The sequence below is a fragment of the Stegostoma tigrinum genome, chromosome 2, assembly GCF_030684315.1.
Source record: "Stegostoma tigrinum isolate sSteTig4 chromosome 2, sSteTig4.hap1, whole genome shotgun sequence".
NCBI classification, from domain to species: Eukaryota; Metazoa; Chordata; class Chondrichthyes; order Orectolobiformes; family Stegostomatidae; genus Stegostoma; species Stegostoma tigrinum.
The window spans coordinates 86,358,525-86,384,840 of record NC_081355.1 but is presented as its reverse complement, the minus strand read 5'-3'; the positions used below and the strand labels follow the sequence as shown (position 1 = coordinate 86,384,840).

Below are 26,316 nucleotides of genomic sequence, written 5' to 3'. Positions count from 1 at the left end.
GCAGAGGTTCACCTGCACATCTGCCAATGTGGTATACTGTATCCATTGTACCCGGTGTGGCCTCCTCTACATTGGGGAAACCAAGCGGAGGCTTGGGGACCGCTTTGCAGAACACCTCCGCTCGGTTCGCAATAAACAACTGCACCTCCCAGTCGCAAACCATTTCCACTCCCCCTCCCATTCTGTAGATGACATGTCCGTCATGGGCTTCCTGCAGTGCCACAATGATGCCACCCGAACGTTGCAGGAACAGCAACTCATATTCCGCTTGGGAACCCTGCAGCCCAATGGTATCAATGTGGACTTCACCAGCTTCAAAATCTCCCCTTCCCCCACCGCATCCCAAAACCAGTCCAGTTTGTCCCCTCCCCCAACTGCACCACACAACCAGCCCAGCTATTCCCCTCCACCCACTGTATCCCAAAACCAGTCCAGCCTGTCTCTGCCTCCCTAACCTGCTCTTCCTCTCACCCATCCCTTCCTCCCACCCCAAGCCGCACCTCCATCTCCTACCTACTAACCTCATCCCACCTCCTTGACCTGCCCGTCTTCCCTGGACTGACCTATCCCCTCCCTACCTCCCCACCTGTACTCTCCTCTCCACCTATCTTCTTTTCTCTCCATCTTCGGTCCACCTCCCCCTCTCTCCCTATTTATTCCAGAACCCTCACCCCATCCCCCTCTCTGTTGAAGGGTCTAGGCCCAAAACGTCAGCTTTTGTGCTCCTGAGATGCTGCTGGGCCTGCTGTGTTCGTCCAGCCTCACAATCTATTATCATCTTCTCACCTTATTCGTTTCATTTGCTATTTTACATTAAAATGATAAGCCAGCAAAAAAGTCCAACTCAATTTATTTTGGACACATTCCTAAACAAGTAGTCAGTATTTTCCAAAACAAGTCATATTTTCTTAGTCAAATCCATTATATTATAATTACTGCAAACATATCACTCACTCCAGCACACAGACTACTATGCTTGGGCTGAATTTTCACCTGCATGTTGACTGATCTACATTATACTCAAACAAAGTCAATGGAACATTGGAAAACATTTTCATTGAACTAAGCAAAACACAAAGAAGCCCTCCATGTATTCTTTTAAGTGGATTAGTGTATCCTAGAAGGAGCTTTCCACGATAAATGGAATACAGCAGCTATACCAACTGATGGTTCAAAATACTGACAAAACCCTGTTTTAGATAACAAGGTGTAAAGCTGGATGTATACAGCAGGCCAAGCAGCATTAGAGGAGCAGGAAAGCTGACATTTCAGGCCTAGGCCCTTCTTCAGAAAACAAATTTCAGAAAATTCATTTCTGAAGAAGGGCCTAAGCCCAAAACGTCAGCTTGCCTGCTCCTCTGATGCTGCTTGGCCTGCTGTGTTCATTCAGCTCCTCACCTTGTTATCTCAGATTCTCCAGCATTAGCAGTTCCTACTATCTCTCAAACAACACTCTGTTTTACCTCTCCAAGACCAGCTGCAATATACTTCCATGACCCTCCGCACCTCAAAGTCCATCACTGCTCTTCAGTTTATAGCCACCTTTCCTGCTATGTAATTCTTCAGCCAGCTTTCAATTTTCGTCTGATTCTGCCTTAGTCATTGAGATTTTAAATCTTTATATAAATACAGCTTCTTGTTCTCAACACAAACAGCATATATCTCTCTGTTGTGTTTCCCTACTGTATTAGCATTCTACTAGTGATGGTAACATTCAAGTAAAAATATTCACATTGGGAGTTTTCAAATCTGGTGCAAGGGTCCACCTGAAGGTGAATTATTTGTTCATTTAAATGGGAATGAAAATAGAATGGGATGATTATGTTGGGCTTTTTCCATATGTTACATGGTGTCAAGAAATGGTGAAGACGCAGATTCAAAATGACTTGAGAACAGCCCATCTTTTATCTTTATTCTTCATAGAATGTTGAAATTATTGGCTAGACCTGCACTTATTGCCTATTTTGATTGCTTTTGGGAAGGTAGTTATAAACAGTGCTCAAACTGCTGCCATCTGTGTGGAGTGGATACACTCATAATGTTTTTGTTGTTGTTGTTGTTAGGGAGGGAGTGTTATTGCTTTGACAACATTGAAAGACTGATGATGTAGTTCCAGAGGAATCTATTGCTCTTTTCATCTGTGTAGTTGTGGTCAATGGCTTAGAAGATGCTGAATCTCGGCAAATTACAGTTGTGCATCATCAATAGGTGCTACACACTGTAATGGTAATGTTGTTGGACATCAAGGGTTGGATGTTTGGTGGCCCTGGTCATTTCCTGCAACATGTGTGGCTCAAAAGTGACTTGCCACTTAGTTCATTCCTAAATAAAACATTGAGGATGGTGGAATTCAGAAACTGAGGTTTGAAGGATCACTGGATCTGAAATGTTAACTCTGCTTTCTCTCTGATGCTGCCTGATCTGCTGAGGCTTTCAAGAAATTTCTGATTTTGTAGCTTAATCCTTCAGGTTGTTCAGATCTTGCCATATGGACTGAGGAGTTGTGCATCAAATTGAACACAGTGCAATCCTTAGAGAAACTTCCCATTTCTCACCTGATGTTGAAGGGGAGATCATTGATGAAACAATGGGTTTACAGTCATCAGTAGATTCTTAATTACAAATATTTATTGAATTCAAATCCCACCATTTGCCATGGTAGGATTTGAACCTGGGTCCCCAGAATGTTATCTGGATCTCCAGGTTAACAGTCCAATGATAACACCACTAGGCCATCACCATTTTTAATACGCTAAATGTGTTCAGTATCGATAATAAGAGCAAAATACTATGCATCCTGGAAATCTGAAGCAAACACAGAGAATGCTGGAGAAACTCAGCAGGTCTGGCAGCATCAGTGGAGAGAGAAACTGAGTTAATGTTTCAAGCCCAGTGTGTCATTTCTTTAGAACAGGTGTTGAGTATCAGGTGTTAAGAGCAGGTGTGTGATGGAATGAAATGTCACTGTCTAGGCTACAACATGCGTGTAAAAGTATAAGTTGCCACAGCAATTCATATTTGTCGTGGGGCTAGTTTGCCCAGTTAGCTGCACAATCAGTGTAGATCAGATTGGTGCCAAAAGAACAAGGTTTGATCTCTATTTTGGTTGGGATTGACTTGTGATCCACCCTACCCATGGTGGAGGTTCGTGCACTGACTTAACTTTGGGCAGGGAACTCAAGAAGAAATGTTTGGATAATGAAAAATGTCAAATGTGAGACAGGGATGATAGGCCTGAAGTCAGTGTTATTGGTTAAATTGGCTATAGGGTTCCAACAAAAAATTTAAAAATCAGCTTGGATTCCTGGTCTTGATCATTCTCCAGTCATTTTTGCTGAGAAGTATCTGTTCATGGGCATTTGATAAGCTCAGTACCTGTGTCAGCACATCAAAATCGAAGTGGGCTGATGGCTTTCATTCTTGAGGATAACATGTCAAAACTGGTCGCTTGGATAAGCTCAGGGATAATAGGAACTGCAGATGCTGGAGAATCTGAGATAACAAGGTTTAGAGCTGGATGAACACAGCAGGCCAGGCAGCATCAGAGGAGCAGGAAGGCTGACGTTTCCTGCAACGTCAGCCTTCCTGCTCCTCTGATGCTGTTTGGCCTGCTGTGTTCATCCACTTCTACACCTTGTTAACTTGGATAAGATCAACAAGTTTTCTGGTCTCTGTCTTTAGTCTACTTTCGTCAAATCATTTGGAAGGGGAATTGAGGGAAGAAAATGGAATAAAATAGCTCTTGCATTTTCTGCAAAAGATATCCCCTGTACAAAGAGATCAGTTTTCAGTAGCACTATTCAGATTCAGCAGGAAAATGTAAGTGATTTCTGAAAAAAACAATTTTCCAAGTAAACAAATGACATGCTGTTTTCATTTGCTAACTACAATTTTTCCAACATTGAAAAGGATATTATTTCCCTGAGAATCAATTCTTCAGTTCATCTGAGCAGGGATCTGAATTTTTGTCATATTTTTGTCTAATGCAATATACTAAAAATATTTACTCTAATGATGTTTTATTTTAATTGTGTACTTTTCAAATTCAGCTGAAGTGTCTGTATTAGTTTGACAAATAAAATATAAAATTTAGCATTTAAATGAAGTGTAAGGATTATATTTTTCGTTTCTGAAATATCAAATATTTGTGGCTATATTTAAGATTCAAATGGGTTTTCAATTTTCTTAATCTTCTCTTTAGGCTCTTGTGGAGATGTTACAGTTACAGTGCCAAACATACTGATCCTGGGCACTGTCGGACAACCTCTATTGCTCCCTGCAAACTACACCACTGGAACTAACGATCACAACATTCAGATAACATGGACTTTTCAAAGTCAATCTTCAGGCTCTATGCTTCTGGTAACTGCTGTGAACAATACCTTGACTCCTGACATGGAACATGGCCATAGGTTTTTTTTGTCCCCTCCCAGTGCTTCATTACTGATTAACCCAGTGGAATTACGTGATGATGGTGAATATACTATTAAAGTGACTGTTTCCGGGATGAAGCTGGCATCAGCTAGTCGCCAACTGATTGTACACGTCAACGGTGAGTAGACTGACAAACTTTCTTTGAACAGCAATTATTTATTAGTCAGGGTGTTGCTCACATGGTGTGCAGGTCAGGAAGGTGAGCAGGGGCATGTCTGACTTACAATTCTTCCAGCAATAATTGAAAAGAATTGCCCTCCAAGCCCCGATCAAAGTTGTTCCAGAGATAGTGGGAACTGCCGATGCTGGAGAACCTGGGATAACACGGTGTGAAGCTGGATGAACACAGCAGGCCAAGCAGCATCAGAGGAGCAGGGAAGTTGACATTTTGGATTGAGTCCTTTCGCAAAAGTTATTGCTTTGTTCTGGAACTTATTTACTTCCACTGTTTGTACCTCCAAAGGAGCTGCACTTCTGTAAATAACGGATAGACATCCTATATGTAAGCTTAGGGCTACCAAATTATTGCCTTAATATTTGACAGATTTTAGATCAACTTTTCAGAAAAAGATTCAGATTCAATTTGGTACAGTTGAAATATTTTTACATTGTCATCTCATGTTCAATGATTATTTGTGAGAGGACTTCAATAGAGCACTCACAGTATGTTCACCTACCTGGGAATGCTTTTGTTTCAGTCCTTTTGCTTATCAAACATTACCACAGGTTTATATTATTACACAACTTGGAATTCAGAATTAGTATGACTTTGTGGTGACAATGGAGATGGACTGATTCAGATAAGTCATACAGAATTAGTCCAGTACTCCTTGCATGCAGTGAGATGTCTTGATGATTGCATTGCATAACAAATGCTTGTACCCATACTTTTGTTTCTCTCTCAACATGTCCTTTTCATTCACAAGGGACTACTTTTGCAAGAAGATTTGCCACGAGCTGAATGTTATTCTGTGACCATTGATCATAAAACCAGCCTTGGACTTTATGTACTTATTGTACAAAAAAAATTTCAGTGCTTTATGTGAGAGGGCAAACCAAAGTGACACTTCAGGCATGTGCAAGCCTCAATGAAGTAACATAGTTTTTCAATTCAGGTCATCTGCCAAATCTTGTAACTTCAAATAAAATTTTGTTCATAGCTCACACTTTGTCCAGGAAGATGATTGCATCAAGAATCCCAGATCATAATCTGCTCAAATAAACAATTGGTGATAAATGTGGTAACATAGTATGGAGCTGGAGTCACACAGCAAGCCAGGCAGCATCAGAGGAGCTGGAAAGCTGGTGTGTTGGGTTCTGCAGAAGGGTCCTGACCTGAAACCGTCAGCTTTCCGGCTCCACTGATGCTGCCTGGCCTGCGGTATTCCTCCAGCTTCACAATGTGTTGTATCTGATTCTAGCATTGGCAGTTCTTACTATCTCTGGTGATAAATGTAGTCCTTTTGTGTGCTTTCAATCATAATTTTCATAGTCCATTGTTTGGTTTGCTGAGATAATCCATAATTTTTACCTTTTTATTTAATTTGCCTCAATTTAACACTGAAAACAAAATCCATCAGGCAAAGCATTTTAAACATTCAGTTGAAGGCTCTGATTACGTTGAATGTTTTAATGGAAGAATAGGGATTCATGATCAGATAACAAATGCTTGATACTGGAGGCAGTTGAGGCAGAACGAAACTCTTGCTGACAGTGCTTATTTATACCTCCACACATCTTGAGACTATCAGAAGAGACCTGCTCTGTTATTTCCAATTTATGTGAGGGTTTATGTGAATGATTGATTCCTTCAGATTTACATGAGGCAAACATTAAAGATAAAAATTACTACCTGTTTGTTTAGTTTATTGTTCAAAAGTTGCCAAGTGCATCGCTTTGAAAGTCAAATGTCCAGCCCATCGCTGTGTATTCATGTGTGTAAAATGGCAATCGTTGTGCACTATTCTTTGACTTAAACTCTCTGGAAGCTGGAAGAACTTTCAAATTAGTTTTCTTCAATGCCTGACAGTCTCATACGGAAATGTGCAGAACATTGGTTACATCCTCACATTCATTCTGTTCCCATTGCTGGCAAACCACTTCCTCATTTGCAGCCAGGCATGAGTCAAACAGGTGACTGCATTGACTTGTGTTGCAAAAATTTAAGGGTGGCACTGTGGCTCAGTGATTAGCACTGCTTCCTCACAGCGCCAGGGACCCCAGGTTCGATTCTGGTCTTCAGTGATGTTTGTGAAGTTTGCACATTCTCCCTGTGCCAAGGTGGGTTTCTTCCAAGCACTCCAGTTTCCTCCGATAGTCCAAAATGTGCAGGTTAGTTGGATTGGCCAGAGTAAATTGCCCTGTAGTATCTAGCTATGAACAGGGTAAGTGGGTTATGGGGAGAGGGTGGGGGACTGGGTCTGCATCTGGGTGAGATGCTCTTTGAAAGGTGGGTGTAGACTCGATGGCATCTTTCCATATTGTAGGGATTCTATGATTGAATAGCAGAGCAAACTTGATGAGCTGAATGGCCTAATTCTGCTCCTATATATGATGGCTTTAGTTTAGTTCACTTTTAGTTCACCTTTAGTTCACCACCACCAAGCATTTGTCTTGTGGGCTACTGAGACACAACAAAGTTTTCACTCTTTAGTCATATGTTCAACAAGCCAAGTTGTGCAGAAAATAATTTTTTGACTATTCACATTTGGCAAATCCATAATGTTTGCTTCCAGCATTCTGTTTTCACAAGCTTTGTAAAATCTGTCATTGTTTCCTTACTTGGTTCTTCTTTACTTGTTTCTATTTTTCTCTGTACGTCATCGAATCCAATATTTTGCTGCCAAGTTAAAATTGGAAGTGCCCTTTTTTTTTAAGATTATGTGAATGCTGTTTGATATCCAAAATAGTGTTGGCAGCGTGTGTGCACATTTCTGTTGTGGGTTGTGTATAAGCCATGTTGGTGAGGATGTGACCAGCACACAATGGGAGTTGGGTAGAAATATGCAGAGGTGGCAGATCACAATGTTCATCAGTGTATTCGGCAGTAAGAAAGACCGTCTGCCTCAGACATATTTAACAGGATCATCCATTGTATTCCACATTATAATGTGGACATGGGTGGCAGTTGCCTGTCAGTAATTGAGCTTGAGAAGGTGGTCATTACTAACCTTCTTTAAACACTTCAGTTCATGTGATGAAGGTAATGTCATAGTACTGTTAAGTATGGGTTCCAGGATTTTGATCCAGCAATAAAGTATGAATGGAGATACATTTCCCAGTCAGGATCATGAATAATTAGAGGTAAACTTGAACATGACAGTCAATCCATCCGTGCCTGATGTTCTTGTCCAATAATAAGATTGTGGTCATGAGTTTGGGAGAACTGTAAAAGAAAGCTTGGTGTGTTGCTGCAGTTTACCAACGTTCTGCAGTCATGTGAATCAGTGGTGGAAGGAGAAAATACTTCAAGCAGTGGATTGGCTGCAGATTTATAAAATTTCTTTGTTCCGTAGAGAGTCAGGATTCTTGGGTGCGGTTGGAACTGCACTAATCCAGGAAGTGAAGAGAATTCCATCCCACTCCTTTCATGCCTTCCATAGTGGAAAATATTTGTAGAAGTAGCCAGTGAGTCAATTGTTGGAGAATTTCCAACCTCTGACCTGTTCTAATGGTCCAGTACTACAGTTTAGTTTTTGGTCAGTGTGAACACTCAGGATCGTGACACTGGGGGATTCAGGAATGGTGATGCAGTTGAATGTGGTTAGGTTCTGTCTTACTGGGGATGACCATTGTCTGGTATTTGTACAAAATGAATATTTCTTGCCATATATGAAAGCCTGAATATTGTCCAATTTTGGGCTCAGACTGTTCAAATATCTGGAAAGGTATTAGTGAAACCGAACGTTAATGATTGCACAATGAACATCCCCAGTTCAGTTGATATAATGGAGGGAAGGTCATTGATGAAGCAGCTAAAGATGATACCCAAATAACTTGCACATCAATGTTAACCTAATGACCGAAATCATTTTTCTTTATGCCAGGCATGACTCCAACCAGATGAAATAATTCCTCCTATTTCAAGTTGACTTCTATTTTTTAGCACTCCTTGATGCTCCATTCCATTTAAAATTTAGAACATAATAAAAACTTTAGGGACAGGAGTAGGCCATCTTGCCCTTTGAGGCCGCTCCGCCATTCAATAAGATCATGGCTGATCTTTTCAATGGCCTCAATTTCACTTACCTGCTCTCTCACCATAATCTTTAATCCCTTTACTATTCAAATAATTATCTATTTTAGCTTTAAAAACATTCAGTGAGGAAGCCTGAACTACTTCACTGGGTGAAGAATTCCATAGATTCACAACCCTTTGAGTGAAGAAGTTCTTCCGCAATTCAGTCCTTGATCTGGTCCCCCTAATTTTGAGGCTATGCCCTCTTGTTCAAGTTACAGCTGCCACTGGAAACAACCACCCTGCTTCTATCATATCTATTCCCTTCATAATCTTACTTGCTTCAATAAGATCTCTCCTCATTCATCTAACTTCCAATGAGTATAATCATAGTCTATTCAGCCTCTCCTCATGAGCCAACCCTTTCAACTCTAGAATCAACCGAGTGAATCTTCTCTGTACCCCTTCCAGTGCTAGTATATCCCTTCTCAAGTAAGGAGACCAAAACTGCACGCTGTACTCCAGGCATGACCTCACCAGCACCCTATACAGCTGTAACATAATCTCCCTGCTTTTAAACTCAATCCCTCTTACAATGAAGGGAAAATTCTATTTGCCTTCTTAATTACCTATTGTACCTGCAAACCAACCTTCTGCGATTTGTGCACAAGTCAACTTGAAATAGGAGGAATTATTTCCTCTGGTTGGAGTCATACCTAGTAGAAAGAAAAATGGTTTCGGTGATTTGATCAACATTGATGCACAAGTTATTTGGGTAGCATTTTTAGCTGCTTCATCAATGACCTTCCCTCCATTGTACCGACAGAACTGGAGATGTTCATTGTGCAATCATTAATGCTCGCTTTCACTAATACCTTTCCAGATAATTGTCCCTCTGCACAGCAGCTTGCTACAATTTTTTACTGTTCAAGTAATAATCCTTTTTATTGTTTCATTGACACCACGAGCAGTTACTCTCACCTGGCACCTGGGATTGAGGTGTTTCGAAGCTGAGTTGCTGAAGTCGAGTGCAAACTGGACATCATTGAATAAGTTATTGAAGTGTAAATGCCATTTGATTGCACTTTCTATGACAATGCCATTGATGGAGAGCAGAATAATGGGGTCATAGTTGACTAGATTGGATTTGTCCCACTTTTTATGGACGGGGTTTTCTAAAATTCATATATGGTATGTGGGCATCACTGTCTGGGCCAATATTTATTGCCTGTCTCTCGTTGCTCTTGAGATGGTAGTGGTGAATTGCCTTCTTGAACTCCATCTGCTGTAATTAAACTCACAATGCCATTAGGGAGGGTGTTCTAGAACTTTAACCCAGGGAAACTGAAGGAACAGGGATAAATTTCCAAGTCAGGATGGCGAGTGTCTCGAAGGAGAAGATGCAGGTGGTGCTCTTCCCCTGTATCTGCTGCCCTTGTCCTTCAAATGGAAGTTGTAGGTTTGGAAAATGCTACCGAAGGAGCCTTGGTGAATTTTTGCAACGTATCTCATAGATACTAAACTCAGGGGCAGCAGTTTATAGTGAGGAAGAAGATGCTGACAAAGCATTGGAAGAAGTGGAAATAGTAGGAGTAATGCATAAGAGTGAAAATTGATAGGTAGAGTTTCGTGGAAAGATTGGTTTTGCTGAGAGTGCATAGGTTGAGTTCCCTGAATGGCTTGCAACCCAAGTTGTGAAGAAAATTATGAATGGTATTCGCAGAAGAACTTGCCATGGTCTTCCAATCTTCCACAGTTTTGGGAATAATCTTAGAGGGTCGGAAAGGGGTAAACCTGACATCCCTATTTAAGAAAAGGTGTGAGGATATTTCCTTCACTACAGGTGAATTAGTTGAACATCAGAAATAGATAAAATTTTAGAAACAATAGTCAAGGAAAAAATTAATAAGGACATAGAGGAGTTTAAATTAATTAAGGAAAGCCAGCATGGGATTTATGAGAGACACATTATGTTTGGCTCAATTACTTGAATTTTCTCTTTGATGAATTAACAGGGAGGTTTATGAAGGGAATGCAATAGATATTGTCTGTACGGATTTTAGAAAAACTTTGACAATGTACCACATCAAAGACTGGTTAACAAAACTGCAACTCACAGAATAGGAGGGCCGGGAACAGCCTGGATCATAAAGTAGCAGTTAGAGTTAACCGTATTGGTTGATGTAGTTAGTCTAAAGCCACTATAGGCAGGTAGGGGTAGAGATGGCTAATTTTGTTCCCTGAAGAGCATGAGCAAACGAGACTCTGTTTTTATTTGGACAATACTAGTTTCATTGTCATCATTGTTGAGTTTTCCCTTTGAGATTCCTTTAATTATTTCTAGTTAAGTTTCCCAGATGCATTAAGGAATTTAGAAACTCATGTCACTAGAGTTTAAACCCTTACACCTGGCTTACTCATCCATTTGGCATAACCACTGAGCTGCCATTTCTACTGGTGACACAAAAACACCATTAAGCCATTGTTGTTTAAGCATTTCAAAAGATTGAGGCAGATTCCAGCTCTGCAACAGGTTTGGAAATTGTAACAATCTGAATGGACTAATTATCAAAAGCCATCAATAGAAAGTAAAGTAACCGTACTATAAGTTTCATTAGATATTGTGAGATTTTGCTCCACTTTCTGGTTTTGTCAAACAATGTTGTTGGTTCATAATGGGCTCTAACATAAATATTTGGTAACATTTTAAGGAACTGAATTTTCTATTGCTTTGTGGACTTCCTGATTCTGTCAAAATTGCTGGGTCATATGTCAAATGGCAGAAATGCTTTACCTCTGTAGTTCTTCCTTTTCTCAACCTCCATTTCAAAATGAGGACACAATAACAAAAACAAGCACACAGTGCTTACACACCTGCAACAATGGTCCTTGTTCATCTGGAGCAAATCTTTGATTTGTCTGCTCAAGAATTGTTTAAAATATAATGTAAATGAAGATGTCAATTATTGTCACTGAAGGTAGTTTATATGTAACACCTGATTGAATTAACATGCAGTTATGTTCAGATTTTTATTTTTGTGATTCGTTTTACTAAAGCACAAGTCATATAAACCTGGAGAGAGCCACACTCAACTGTTTTCCAGTCAGGGAGAGTGCTGCACTGGGAGGAAGAAATTGCAAAATCTACTTCATAATTTGCTCTGAGGCTAAAAAATAGAATAATACGCAAAGTTTGCAGTTATCTTGAGCTTTGTTCAGGTTATCAGCAGTGACATTTTGACTGTGGAACATCCTTTTATTTTGCAGTTCCTGTTTCTAAACCAGTCGTGCGTAGTGATCCGGCCTGGGGAGCAGTGGAGTATGTGGACAATGCAACACTCACCTGCACTGTGAATAAAGGCACAAAGGTCATTTATCAGTGGCTAAAGGATGGAAAGCCCTTATTGCCAAGCTCTCGTCACACCTTTTCGTCGGACAACAAGATGTTATTCATTTCCCCTGTTTTAAAAGACGACCTTAGCAATTACACATGTGTGGTGAAGAACCCAATCAGTATGAATGAAAGTGAACCGATTGCACCAAATATTTACTGTAAGTCATATGTTAAACATTGATACGTAGGAATAGTTCAGAGTTTTAAGGAGCTGCTAATTTAAATATGGTATAATATTTTGCAATTTATTAAGCCTGTCATGTTGAAAGGACTGATTGCAATGATAGACCAAGATGGTAAAGCAATGAAAATGCTTCAGTTTCACAAACACAGACAACATATCCTGCCAAAGGAATGACCAAACTTGACAATCACAAACAACACAGTACATTGATAGCAACTGGAACATAACATATTATTTTCCCATAATAAAGTGCAAATATCTGAGCTGAGCGTGAGCAGAATTTCTGTCCCCTCGAATGATTAATGACATGTATGTTGGCTCACACAGAAACCTGATAGTACAAACGGGGAACTGTGCCTTGAAGTGGAACACATCCCGATTTCAAGTAGAAACAAGATTACAAGTGTGAACGTGGTATCCTGCAGCAAATAGAGACACAATGAGCTAAATTTATACCTCAGATATGTTGAAAGGGAGGCAGAAAATCTAGGAGGGGGAAGCAATCTGGACCAAGCTCTGATGCATTCCTGACAGTGAGCTTGGCCTGGTCCAGGGATTTACAATGGATAAGGCATTATTTAGGGGAAATTTAGTCATGTTACTCTTACCCATGATGGCGTTATCTCTGACTTTGTGCAAGTTAGTGGCTCCTTGGAAATAGCCCCTCTCGCAGACTCACGGGTGATTGGAACCAGAGGCTCCATGCTGCAAAGTGGGGAATGTATAATGTAAAACCTTCAGGTGCAACTGAGACCAATCCAACAGAAAGGGTTTCCACTTAGCCTGATGAAATTCTTTGTCTGTATTTCAGTTACTTGGTTACTGCTGCCTGCACCTGTGATGGAGCCTCCAAGTTGAGGCAGCCTCATCAGCATTTCGTACTATCCCAATCTCTGAACTGTCCATCAGTGCCCAGCTTTCCCAGTGGGGCTGTCAACTCCAGGCCCTCTGAACTGGCAGCAATGTGACTCTGCCTGCTGTCCAGAACTGAACAGTGCATGTGGAGGTAACCATAAAGATTGCAGCACTGCTCTCCCTTTCTGTAAGGTCAAGGTCTGGGTCCCCTTTCAAACCTGACGCTGGATCCTGAGGCTCATGGAAATTCTAGACCATTGTAATGCCTTGCCACAAACCAAGTTATCCTAAAACAGTTACAATAGTAATAATTGCTTAGAAGCCAATAATACCTGAGCTTATGGAATTCTTTTTTCTCATTACAAAGTAAAAAGCATTAAAAATGTGCGAATGACACACTGCTGTGGTTGGTCTTGAATGCAACAACATAGACTTCCGGTATGACCAGTATTTCCATTTCTACACCTTACTCATCTATTCTGTTTTTATTTTCTTCTCTGGGACAGATTAGAGACAGGACTGGATGAAGAATCAGTCAAGGAATGAATCCGCTGCTGTCACCAGTCACCATTTTGTACTGCAAGTGGCAGAGTGTGTTATATTTCCCTAAAAGATGACAGTACTTTCCAAGTAGTTGGTAATAATACAGACGTAACAGATCACATATTTCCTTCGTACCACCTATCTCACACAGGTGTAAGTATAATTGGAAACTCATTGGAAAATGACAATGAAGTTAACCTCAGAAAATTCTCTCAGGCTGGATGAGTGATTGGGGACAACATTTTCGATTCTAGAGTTCCTATGGGAATATTGCCACAGGAGAAAATCTGGGCCTGTGCCACAACATGAGAATATGATAATTTGTGTCAACTAATTGAATTTCGCCAGCACACTTACATGGAAGACTGAGATTTCCATAGAGTTGTTATTTCCCTATGTCTGCATTTGAAGATTCAGGAGATTCATCAGGATATTGTCTGGCTCAGAGAAGTTTATCTATGAAGAAATGTTCCATAGGCTTGTTTTGTTTGGAACAGGGAATGTTGAGCATTGAGCTGTTTGAACTGTATAGGTTTATGAGGGGCAAGGACAGAGTGGCTAGGAAACAGCTGTTCCCCTCAGTTCAAGGATCAGTAACAAGGAGGCATAATTTTAAGGTGAAGGTCAGGACTTTTCGAAGGGATTTGAGGAAAACCTTTTTCACCCAGAGGGCAATGGGAATCTGGGATGCACTGCCTTGGAGGACAGTATAGGCAGGAAACCTCAGAACTTTTAAAGCTACCTAGATGAGCACCTGAAGTATCACAACATTCAAAGCTGAGTGACAAGTGCTGTAAGTAGGATTCATATAGATAGGTTGGCTCAAATTTGATGAGCTGAAGGGCCTCTTCTTTGATCTCTGACTGTGACTCATTTGTTTCTTGCTGTCCTGATCCTTTTTGTTTGAGATGTTGTCCCGCATTACAAGAGGTGTGTGTGACATTGCGCATTGATTCAGCCTCTTCAATCATTTAGAATCTCCGGCACAAAGATAAACAAACGTGCGTCCACATGATTCTTGGAAGAATTTTTTAAATGCATTTCCAGTGGATGTGCAGGACTGTTAGGCTGCTGTTGGTCAGATGTGCTCGTGTATTTTACGCCTAGAACCTGGGCAAAGTTCCCGAATTTGTTAGTGATCCAGACGGGATACCCTAGACTGTTAGGTTCCTGAAAAGTTGAGGACAAATGAACTGACTCACCTTCTTTATTCATTTGATTGCCTCGGTTGATGATAACAAGGTTAATTTTAAAAGTTTCCCTTCTCTTGTGGACATGGGGGCAGTGTGGAGCGAACAAGGGAGTCACGGAGAGAGTGGTCTCTCCGGAAAGCAGACAGGGGTGGGGATGGAAAAATGTCTTGGGTGGTGGGGTCGGATTGTAGATGGCGGAAGTGTCGGAGGATGATGCGTTGTATCCGGAGGTTGGTGGGGTGGTGTGTGAGAACGAGGGGGATCCTCTTTGGGCGGTTTTGGCGGGGGCGGGGTGTGAGGGATGTGTTGCGGGAAATGCGGGAGGCGCGGTCAAGGGCGTTCTCGACCACTGTGGGGGGAAAGTTGCGGTCCTTGAAGAACTTGGACATCTGGGATGTACGGGAGTAGAATGCCTCATCATGGGAGCAGATGTGGCGGAGGCGGAGGAATTGGGAATAGGGGATGGAATTTTTGCAGGAGGGTGGGTGGGAGGAGGTGTATTCTAGGTAGCTGTGGGAGTCGGTGGGCTTGAAATGGACATCAGTTACAAGCTGGTTGCCTGAGATGGAGACTGAGAGATCCAAGAAGGTGAGGGATGTGCTGGAGATGGCCCAGGTGAACTGAAGGTTGGGGTGGAAGGTGTTGGTGAAGTGGATGAACTGTTCGAGCTCCTCTGGGGAGCAAGAGGCGGCGCCGATACAGTCATCAATGTAACGGAGGAAGAGGTGGGGTTTTGGGGCCTGTGTAGGTGCGGAAGAGGGACTATTCCACGTAACCTACAAAGAGGCAGGCATAGCTGGGGCCCATGCGGGTGCCCATGGCCACCCCCTTAGTCTGTAGGAAGTGGGAGGAATCGAAAGAGAAGTTGTTGAGGGTGAGGACGAGTTCGGCTAGGCGGATGAGCGTGTCGGTGGAGGGGGACTGGTCGGGCCTGCGGGACAGGAAGAAGCGGAGGGCCTTGAGGCCATCGGGATGCGGAATGCAGGTGTAAAGGGACTGGACGTCCATGGTGAAAATGAGGTGTTGGGGGCCAGGGAATTGGAAGTCCTGGAGGAGGTGGAGGGCATGGGTGGTGTCAACCTCTCCACCCGTCTCACCCACTCCAACCTCTCCCCCGCAGAACGGGCAGCCCTCCGCTCCCTCCGCTCCAACCCCAACCTCACCATCAAACCCGCAGACAAGGGTGGCGCAGTGGTAGTATGGCGCACTGACCTCTACATCGCCGAGGCCAGAGGCCAACTCTCCGACACCGCCTCCTACCTCCCCCTCGATCATGACCCCACACCCGAGCACCAGACCATCATCTCCAACACCATTCATGACCTCATCACCTCAGGGGACCTCCCACCCACAGCCTCCAACCTCATTGTTCCCCAACCCCGCACGGCCCGTTTCTATCTCCTTCCCAAAATCCACAAACCTGCCTGCCCTGGTCGACCCATCGTCTCAGCCTGCTCCTGCCCCACCGAACTCATCTCCACCTATCTGGACTCCATTTTCTCCCCTTTGGTCCAGGAACTCCCCACCTACGTCCGTGACACCACCCATGCCCTCCAACTCCTCCAGGACTTCCAATTCCCTGGCCCCCAACACCTCATTTTCACCATGGACGTCCAGTCCCTATACACCTGCATTCCGCATGCCGATGGCCTCAAGGCCCTCCGCTTCTTCCTGTCCCGCAGGCCGGACCACTCCCCCTCCACCGACACCCTCATCCACCTAGCCGAACTCGACCTCACCCTCAACAACTTCTCTTTCGATTCCTCCCACTTCCTACAGGCAAAGGGGGTGGCCATGGGCACCCGCATGGGCCCCAGCTATGCCTGCCTCTTTGTAGGTTACGTGGAACAGTCCCTCTTCCGCACCTACACAGGCCCCAAACCTCACCTCTTCCTCCGTTACATTGATGACTGTATCGGCGCCGCCTCTTGCTCCCCAGAGGAGCTCGAACAGTTCATCCACTTCACCAACACCTTCCACCCCAACCTTCAGTTCAGCTGGGCCATCTCCAGCACATCCCTCACCTTCCTGGATCTCTCAGTCTCCATCTCAGGCAACCAGCTTGTAACAGATGTCCATTTCAAGCCCACCAACTCCCACAGCTACCTAGAATACACCCCCTCCCACCCACCCTCCTGCAAAAATTCCATCCCCTATTCCCAATTCCTCCGCCTCCACCGCATCTGCTCCCACAATGAGGCATTCCACTCCCGCACATCCCAGATGTCCAAGTTCTTCAAGGACTGCAACTTTCCCCCCACAGTGGTCGAGCAGGCCCTTGACTGCGTCTCCCGCATTTCCCGCAACACATCCCTCACAGCCCGCCCCCGTCCCAACCGCCCAAAGAGGATCCCCCTCGTTCTCACACACCACCCCACCAACCTCCGGATACAACGCATCATCCTCCGACACTTCCGCCATCTACAATCCGACCCCACAACCCAAGACATTTTTCCATCCCCACCCCTGTCTGCTTTCCGGAGAGACCACTCTCTCTGTGACTCCCTTGTTCGCTCCACACTGCCCTCCAACCCCACCACACCCGGCACCTCCCCCTGCAACCGCAGGAAATGCTACACTTGCCCCCACACCTCCTCCCTCACCCCATCCCAGGCCCCAAGATGACTTTCCACATTAAGCAGAGGTTCACCTGCACATCTGCCAATGTGCTGTACTGCATCCACTGTGCCCGGTGTGGCTTCCTCTACATTGGGGAAACCAAGCGGAGGCTTGGAGACCGCTTTGCAGAACACCTCCGCTCGGTTCGCAATAAACAACTGCACCTCCCAGTCGCAAACCATTTCCACTCCCCCTCCCATTCTTTAGATGACATGTCCATCATGGGTCTCCTGCAGTGCCACAATGATGCCACCCGAAGGTTGCAGGAACAGCAACTCATATTCCGCTTGGGAACCCTGCAGCCCAATGGTATCAATGTGGACTTCACCAGCTTCAAAATCTCCCCTTCCCCCACCGCATACCAAAACCAGACCAGTTCGTCCCCTCCCCCCACTGCACCACACAACCAGCCCAGCTCTTACCCTCCACCCACTGAATTCCGAAACCAGTCCAACCTGTCTCTGCCTCCCTAACCTCTTCCTCCTCTCACCCATCCCTTCCTCCCACCCCAAGCCGCACCTCCATCTCCTACCTACTAACCTCATCCCACCTCCTTGACCTGTCCGTCTTCCCTGGACTGAACTATCCCCTCCCTACCTCCCTACCTATGCTCTCCTCTCCACCTATCTTCTTTTCTCTCCATCTTCGGTCCGCCTCCCCCTCTCTCCCTATTCATTCCAGAACCCTCACCCCATCCCCCTCTCTGATGAAGGGTCTAGGCCCGAAACGTCAGCTTTTGTGCTCCTGAGATGCTGCTGGGCCTGCTGTGTTCATCCAGCCTCACATTTTATTATCAGCAGATATTTAAATGTTGTGGCTGTTACACTGAAGGTTGCTGGTACGTTTGATGTTGATACTAAACAGTTTCACAATTTTCAGTTTTGCAGATTGGCTGAATATTTGTAGTTGAGATTTATTTTGATTGTGATTGAATTCTAGCAATCAGGTTGAGGGAGAGTCTTTTATTGTACTGTCCTTTTGTTCCAACTGATTTGCAGCACTCTCAGCATCTAAGTTCACTCTACCTGCAACACAGGGAAGACAAGGGTCAGTTGTTCAATAGTGATTTTCACTGTCTGCTAATGCTTGAACCCAGACTAGTTCACCTGAGAACAGTCAGTCTGACAAGCTACTCCAATAGAGTTAAAACTGGCTTTTAAACTCCTGTCCTTGTGTGTTGTTCAAAGAGAAAACACAAGATGTGTTCATAGTCTGGGACATAATTTGCAGACAGTGGCTTGCACTGCCCAACCTATTTTGATTTGCCTCTTTCTCCCTTTAAAGGGCTGTTGTTTGAAGTTTTATTTGCATCACCAGTTGTGACATTCCTTGGGTCTGTTGCTCCCCAGTCATTTAATTTACATCTGCAGCTATTTTTGGCTGTATCAAATTTATTTTTAAAAACATAGTCTGAAATGACGTTAAAATTATTCATAATCCTTTGGGGTTCTCATCCATGGTCATGACAGTACGAGTGAGTGCAGTTTGAAGGGGGATCTTCGAGCATAAGATAAGGCTTTGCTTTGTGAGGCATCCCTTCAATAATCAGTGCAGTTTTGAACTGTGAGACTGCCCTGATGTCAAAATCGCTCTCATTTTCCAGTTGATTTCCAACTGCCTTTCCAACTACTTTGAATAGATGATAAATGGAATCTGGAGCTCCCAGGCATCTGCCAAATTAGTATGAGGCCAATAAGACAAAATGGTGGCATTTATGGGAAGGTAGTCGTGTAGAGGTAACACCGCTAGGCAAGTAATTCAGCTGCTGTGGCAATGTTCAGGAGATGTGGATTCAATTCCCATCCTGACAGATGGTGAAATTTAAAAATAGTGAAGCAAATCTAAAATTGAAAGCTATAATGTGGCATGAAACTATCATCAATTGTTGCGCTTTTAGTGAGGGAAGTGTGTCATCTTTACTTGGCTGGCTCTGGCCAGCATGTGACTTCAGACCCACAGCAATTTGGCTGTCTGCAGGCTGTCCTCCAAAATCATGTGGTAGGTCACTTAGCTCAAGGGTGATCAGGAGCAAGTAATAAATGCTGGCTTTGCAAGCAATCCTCACATCCCAGCAATGGTTTCTGCCCTTCACACTTTGATAGCTACAATTTCAAAGACTATTTCCTTATACTGAATTCATAATTTGAAAAGATTAGCTTCATCAACAGTCTGGTTTGTCAGGAATTTCTCTGGTGTCTCATTCTCACATTTCAGGCCTTTGCTGTTGCTTCAATTTTCTGAGAATGACCGAGCTGTCATCATTTTGATGTTGCACCCTTGCTTAAATTTCAATTCTGCTTTTTAATCTGGAAATGTTACAAAAACTATCTAAAAGTTACTGCTCTAATGATTCTTCTTTCCTTTCACTCCACACCTACACTTCTAAAAAGCATTATTGCAATGTATTTTCTTTATTTATTCATGATGTGGGACATTGCTGTCTAGAACAGCATTTACCGCCCATCCTTATTTGCCCTTGATAAGATCGTGGTGTTCTGTTTTCTTGAACTGTTGTAGATTTGCATGTAGGTACGTCAATAGTACTGTTCAGAACGATGTTCTACAACTTTAATGCATCAACAGTAAAGGAGCATTGATTTACCTCCACGTCAGGATGGTGTTTAGCTTGAGGGTAACTTGCAAGAGTGGTGTTCCCATTGATCTCTGCTCTTATCCTTCTGTATGATGGACGCTGTAGGTTTGGAGTATCTGAGGAGCCTTGGAGAATTGTTGCGGTGCATCTTTTGGATGATACACTGCTAACACTGTGGTGGAGGGAGCGAATATTGAAGGTAGTGGGGTGCAAATCAAGCGAGCTGCTTCCTACTGAATAGAGTTAAGTTTCTTGAGTGTTGTTGGAGATATATTCACATAGGACCAAGTGAGGATTATTCTGTCACTCTCCTAACTGTGCCTTGTAGATGGTGGACAGGCTTTAAGGTGACCTGAGTTGAGTTACTCATGACAGAATATGAGCCTCTGACCTAATCTTGTAGCCACAGTATTCAGGTGGAGTTCAGGTCAGTGGCAATTCCCCAGGATATTTAATGGTCACGTCATAGATTGTCAAGGAATGATGACTGTTATGATGCTCATCTTATTGAATCTGAGTAGTAAGTTTCCCACATAAACTGCAGGATGGACTTTTGAATTGATTGAGGATTATCAAGCATCAAGAGAAACTTCAGATCTGTAGTTGCCCAAACATCAAGTCAGTTGGTGCATAGGGAAGACAATAGACTTCCAGAGTAGGGGAGAATCCTGTATGGTTTTTAATAGTTTCACCACAGCTTAGTTTCTTGTTCAGGCAATTCAACCAGTGCACAAAATAACCAATTATTTGCTTTTCATACTTCCACATTTGTAATGCAAATCCTATGTTTAAAGAAGTTAAAATCATACTTCAAATGAAGCATCCATGACAGAAATAAAACTTTAAGTGGGCCAACTGGTTAAAGCACTGAGCAGCTATCAATTCGCATTAGGAAAATTGGACAATCCAATTCTTTTGAGCTTCAACAGTGTGCCCTAGAATTTGGAGAGGAGACTCCTGCAGGAATTTTCATACCAGGTTATTAATCAACAATCTGTGCCAGAAATATGATTATATGATTGCCAAATATGAGACGAGCATGAGCCATCCCACAGTGACGCTTGTTCTTTTGATGTTGTTGTTTCATGGATTTTCTGACTTTGGAAATCCATGGCTTGCGCATCCACTAAGCTGGAAATGAAGCTACTATAGATCTATAGGTTTTGTTTATATTTATTGAACTGACCTCTTGTCCGACAATAGTACTTAAATTAAAAGATCTATTTACAGTCTCATTGTCAGTATATTTCAGCATTTTAATGGTTTGAATCAATTTTTTTTGTCTTTTCCTATAAAAATGTGTTAAATTCTAAGTGGACCCTCACTTTAAGTCCTATTATTACTTTTGTCATTTTACTTTGAGACCTGACCAGAACCATTGCATTGACAAATTTGGAATGCAATGTGATGTTCCAAATGTGGCTATATGAGTCAAAAGAAATACTTTTACTATATCCCAGAACTTGGTTTACTCAGTGCAAACAGCCTGGAATTAGGCACTGTAATGACGTAACTGTATTCAAGGATAACTTGTATCATATTATTGTCAAATGAATAATATGAATTTACACTTGTAATGCATTTTAATTCACACATCCTTTAGTGAAAATGTACAGATTATTTAATCTTTGAAGTGAAATCTATTGTTGCTCAATGACTATTGCATTTTAATTTAAATATTCTTCGAAGGCGCTATTGGCTGAACTATTCCTGCTTCCTACTTGAGATGAGTTGAAGACAATTACTGTAAATTGCATTCAGTGACTCAAAAGCTATAGCTGTCTCCTGCCTTACCATTCAAGCAATATAATGTTGCTGTTTCATAGAATCCCTACCCTGTGGAAACAGGCCCTTCGGCCAAGCAAGTCCACACCAACTCTCAGAACATCCAACCCAGACCTGTCCCCCTATAACCCACTAATCTACACATCCCTGAACACAATGGGAAATTTTCCATGGCCAATCTAGCCTGCACATTTTTGGACTGTGGGAGTAAACCAGAGTACCCAGAGGAAACCCATGCAGGAACGAGGAGAGTGTGTAAACTCCTCACAGACAGTCACCCGAGGGTGGAATCAAACCTGGGTCCCTGGCTCTGTGAGGCAGCAGTGCTAACCACTGTGTCACCGTGCTGCCATAGTTCAACAAATAACCTCAAAACAAGGTACTGTGTTGGTATGTATTTTGAACTTGTGCAGTTTCCTATTTGGGAAATACCAGAGAGGGTGATAATGAGTATCGAGGAAGCGATTGCAAATATGCAGGTGATTTTGAATTGGTTGTGGGTTGTGGATTTGCATTCACAAGATCAGAAACAAGGAAAATCATCTGCTGATCATCCATATGATACAATAAAGCATAAAACATGTTTGTGCTTGTGCAACGGGGACCCGAAGAAGTAAACTGTTCCAATCGTAATGACTATTATGAGGCAAGTGACATAATTGTTATCCAGTGGAGTGGGTCAATTACTGAAATCAGCACTTAGGTTCAATCCATCTGAAACAGTGGAACAGATATAAAAACTAAAGTCCAAACTCCTATTTGAAAGAACATGGGAATAAATTGAATACGGACTGGAGTGATCGGAACAACATCAGCCAGGGGGACCTCATAGGAGATAACACGGTGTGAAGCTGAATGAACACAGCTGGCCAAGCAGCATCAGAGGAGCAGGAGAGCTTGATGTTTTGGGTCGGGACCCTTCCTCAGAAATGGGGGAGGGGAAGGGGATTCTGAAATAAATAGGGAGATAGGGGGAGGCAGATAGAAGATGGATGAAGGAGAAAGGTGAGAGGAGACAGACAGTTCAAAGATGCAGGTTTAGAGCCAATGAAGGTGATTGTAGTTGAGAAGTTAGGGGGAGGTAGGTCAGTCCAGGGAGGACAGATAGGTCGGGCGGGGGGGGGGTGCGGGATGAGGTTAGTGGGTAGGGGATGGGGTGGGGCTTGATGTGGGAGGAATGGTTATGGAGGCAGGGACTAGCTCAGTTGGTTTTGGCATGTGGTCGAGGTAGGGGAGATTTTGAAGCTTGTGAAGTCCACATTGATACCCTTGGGCTGCAGGATTCCCAAGCGAAATATGAGATGCAGTTCCCTCATCTTTCAGATGGCATCATCGTGGCAATGCAGGAGGCCTAGGATGGACATGTCATCCGAGGAGTCGGGGGAGGGATGGGTGAGTGAAATGGTTCATGACTGAGAGGTGTAGTTGTTTGTTGCGAACAGAGCGTAGGTGTTCCGCAAAGCGGTCCCCAAGCCTCCATTTGGTTTCCCCAGTGTAGAGGAGGCCACAACGGGAACAGTGGATACAATATATAACATTGACAGATGTGCAGGTGAACATCTGTTTGATGTGAAAAGTCTTCTTAGGGCCTGGGATAGGGGTGAGGGATGAGGAATAGGAGCAGGTGTAGCACTTGCTTCAGTTGCAGGGAAAACTGCCAGGGGTGGTGGGGCTGGAGGGGAGTGTGGAGCGGACAGGGGAGTCACGGAGAGAGTGGTCCCTCCGGAAAGCTCATAAGCGTGGGGAGGGAAAAATGTCTTTGGTGGTAGGGTCAGATTGCAGATGGTGGAAATGTCAGAGGATGATGCGTTGGATTTGGAGGTTGGTCGGGTGGTACGTGAGGACGAGTGGGATTCTGGTTTGGTTATTATTGCAAATAGTGGGTGTGAGGGATGAGTTGCAGGAAATGCAGGAGACACGGTCGAGAGCATTTTTGATCACTGTGGAGGGTAATGAAAGGTGATCTGCTGATGGAATACCGGCTGTCATGGAGTTATTTCAGTACCCAAAGACAGATTGGGGGATTGCAACTTGCTTGAAATGAGACAGCACAGCATCCTGTGCAGCTTGTTTCTTTCAATGGTTTTTGTGTATGGCTAATGCTAACTTTGCTCATTGGCTTTGCAGTTTAACAGGGAGTGAAAAACTGTAAACTTCTAACACTAATTAACTCTAGCCATTGCTGCTTAAATGTAACCTCTTCCTGTTAAAGTGAAGGAGCATTGTACCGAGAGCAGGTGCTAAGAGTTGAGCAAGAATGCATTTGTGCTGGGACACCAAGAAATAGCACATCATGGGATAGAGAGGCCCCCAAGATTTGGACTTGCACTGGAGATCTTAGTGACTGTGCTTTAAAAGAGGGAAGATGTCCAGCATTCAGAAGTAGAGGGCTGGAGACTGCAGGCACATGTTCGAAAGGCAGTGGGACCAGGTAGCTGTGGAGTTAACGGTGAGTGTCAAGCTCTAAATAACTTGATGCAGTGCCTTAAGAAGGTCAATGGCCACGCACAAAGTGATCTTGGCAAGTAAAAACATCTTCAGGTGCAATACATGACCAACTATGTAGCTCATCTCAATCGCAGAAATTCACTCGAACACTATTGATCACATACCGACAATACCTACCAATTTTAATTCATTCTAGCATCAACAAACTTCATTTCACCCTCACAGACTGTCACTGTTGCAAGTCTCACATCCAAGTATCACAGCTTGCGCACAATAGCAGCATCTCTAATTTCTTCAGTGGGGAGGTTATGTTCCACTAATGGAATATAATGGTGTTCCACTTGTGCAATTTGCAAATTCACAGATTTTCCAAATACAGTGGCTGTCATTTTCCATATCAGTTTCAGCTGTGCTTGTTTCGATCAAAAGACTACATGACAACAAAGATATTTTACATTTACTTGAGTCAAATGATTGATTCAGACCTTTTTTTAAGGAATGGCATGAATTTAAAGAATTTAATGTTATCCGAAGCTGGTGGAACTCCCAAATTCCTTCGCTTTCTCCTAGTCCTTTTTCGCTTGGAGACTCTAGGTAGCATTTTAACCAATTGATTCCACATACAAATGATATACATCCACTGTCTGATACAGCTCAGTTAAAAAAAAAACTCTGCAATCAACATATCCATCACTGGGCTGAACCATCTTTCAAATCTGCTGTTTCATGTTGAGTTTCAAGTACTTTGTTATCGTATTTGGGACAGTTCATGGCATAATTGTACTTTGAATCACACCTGAAATATTTATTGACTACACCCTGATCATTTTTAGGGTTATTTTGCTTACTGTAATTCCCAAATTCTCTTCTAAGAAGTATCAATACCATTTTTGGTCTCCTTCTATTATTTACAGTTCTCTTTTTGTCCTGTCACCCTGATCTGTATCTTGGTGGTCTTGCTAAATTGTTAATATTTTCTCAGGTATTGCCAATTTCTGCCCTTGTGCTCTGAATGCTACTAAGAAGGAATGCTTCCCTTGGAATTTTTTTTTAAGCACTTCCGACATTCGCCCTAGTGGAGTATGTTTATCCACAAATTTAACTTCTGTCAAGAAGTCTGCTCATGGTTGAAACTTTGGGTACAGTTCAATACCTTAAAAACAGCACAGATTGGGTAATTTCCGAATTAAATTTCTGGAGGCAAGCATGCAACATACTGAATTCCATTTGGCAATTTTCAACAGTGCTACCCTCAGCCTTTCGAAATGTGTCAGAATCTGACAACACCTCAGAAGCAGTCAATCTTCTTTATCCTGTTGATATATTTTGTCCATAAAAGTTGACAATCTGTAAAACTTCATCCATGTTCAAATCATTAGGCTCCACTTCTGAAAAAAGTTTTATTTCTTAGTTTGCTTCTGCATGGTAACAATTGTGCTAAGGCCATACCTTACTCCCTCTTTGGTAAAGAAATAACCAAGACGCATATTGGAACTTTATTTTCCATTGGCCATAAAGCACCCCTATTATCTCACAAAATAGAGGTGGATAATCATTCCCCAAAATGGAGTTGTTGGTTGGTTAGCCAGGCTGACTGGTTTTCGTGCAAATGTTTCATCCCCTTGTAGGTGACATTTTCAGTGCTGTGTAACCTCTATTGAAGTGCTGTTGTTCTGTTCCTTCCTGAATTTATATGGTCCAGTCTGACATGGTGGCTCGTTCTGTTTCCAGTTTTGCTCCTGAGTGATATATGTAGATGGGATCTATTTCAACATTTTTTTTACTGTACCAGTGGTTGAAAACCAGGCTTCTGTGAATTCTCGTTCTCGTCTTTGTTTTACTTGACCTAGTACTGTTACATTGTCCCAGTTAAACTGGTGTCCTTCTTTATTGGAATGAATAGAAATGAGGGAGTTTGTCATCCTGTTTTGCTGCAAGTTGGTGTTCATATCTGCTGGTGATGAGTTTCCTGCCCGTTTGTCCTACGTATTGCATAGCGCAGTTGCTGGATGGTATTTTGTATGTCACGTTTGTCCTGCTCATGGTGACTATGGGGTCTTTCATCTTTGAGAGTAGCTGGCAAAGTGTGGC

General features: G+C 43.0%; 1 protein-coding gene and 1 long non-coding RNA gene across 3 annotated transcripts in view; one reads left to right on the top strand and one right to left on the bottom strand.

Annotated features, from left to right (window-relative positions):
* The window catches only part of hepacam2 (HEPACAM family member 2), a 113,437-nt gene that overhangs the window by 4,772 nt on the left and 82,349 nt on the right, over positions 1–26,316 (top strand). Inside the window, exons 2-3 of the mRNA XM_048547587.1 lie at positions 4,202–4,552; positions 11,879–12,163. Of these exons, the coding sequence (XP_048403544.1) occupies positions 4,202–4,552; positions 11,879–12,163 (636 nt within the window). The remainder of the gene's footprint in view (positions 1–4,201; positions 4,553–11,878; positions 12,164–26,316) is intronic.
* Positions 10,559–26,316, bottom strand: part of LOC125460289 (uncharacterized) — a 37,266-nt gene continuing 21,508 nt past the window's right edge. Inside the window, exon 4 of one of the 2 annotated variants that reach the window (XR_007249234.1) lies at positions 10,559–11,959. This is a non-coding gene — a long non-coding RNA (uncharacterized LOC125460289). Of the gene's footprint in view, positions 11,960–18,133; positions 18,425–26,316 lie in introns of those variants that run through there. The other variant, XR_007249235.2, reaches the window with a different exon arrangement.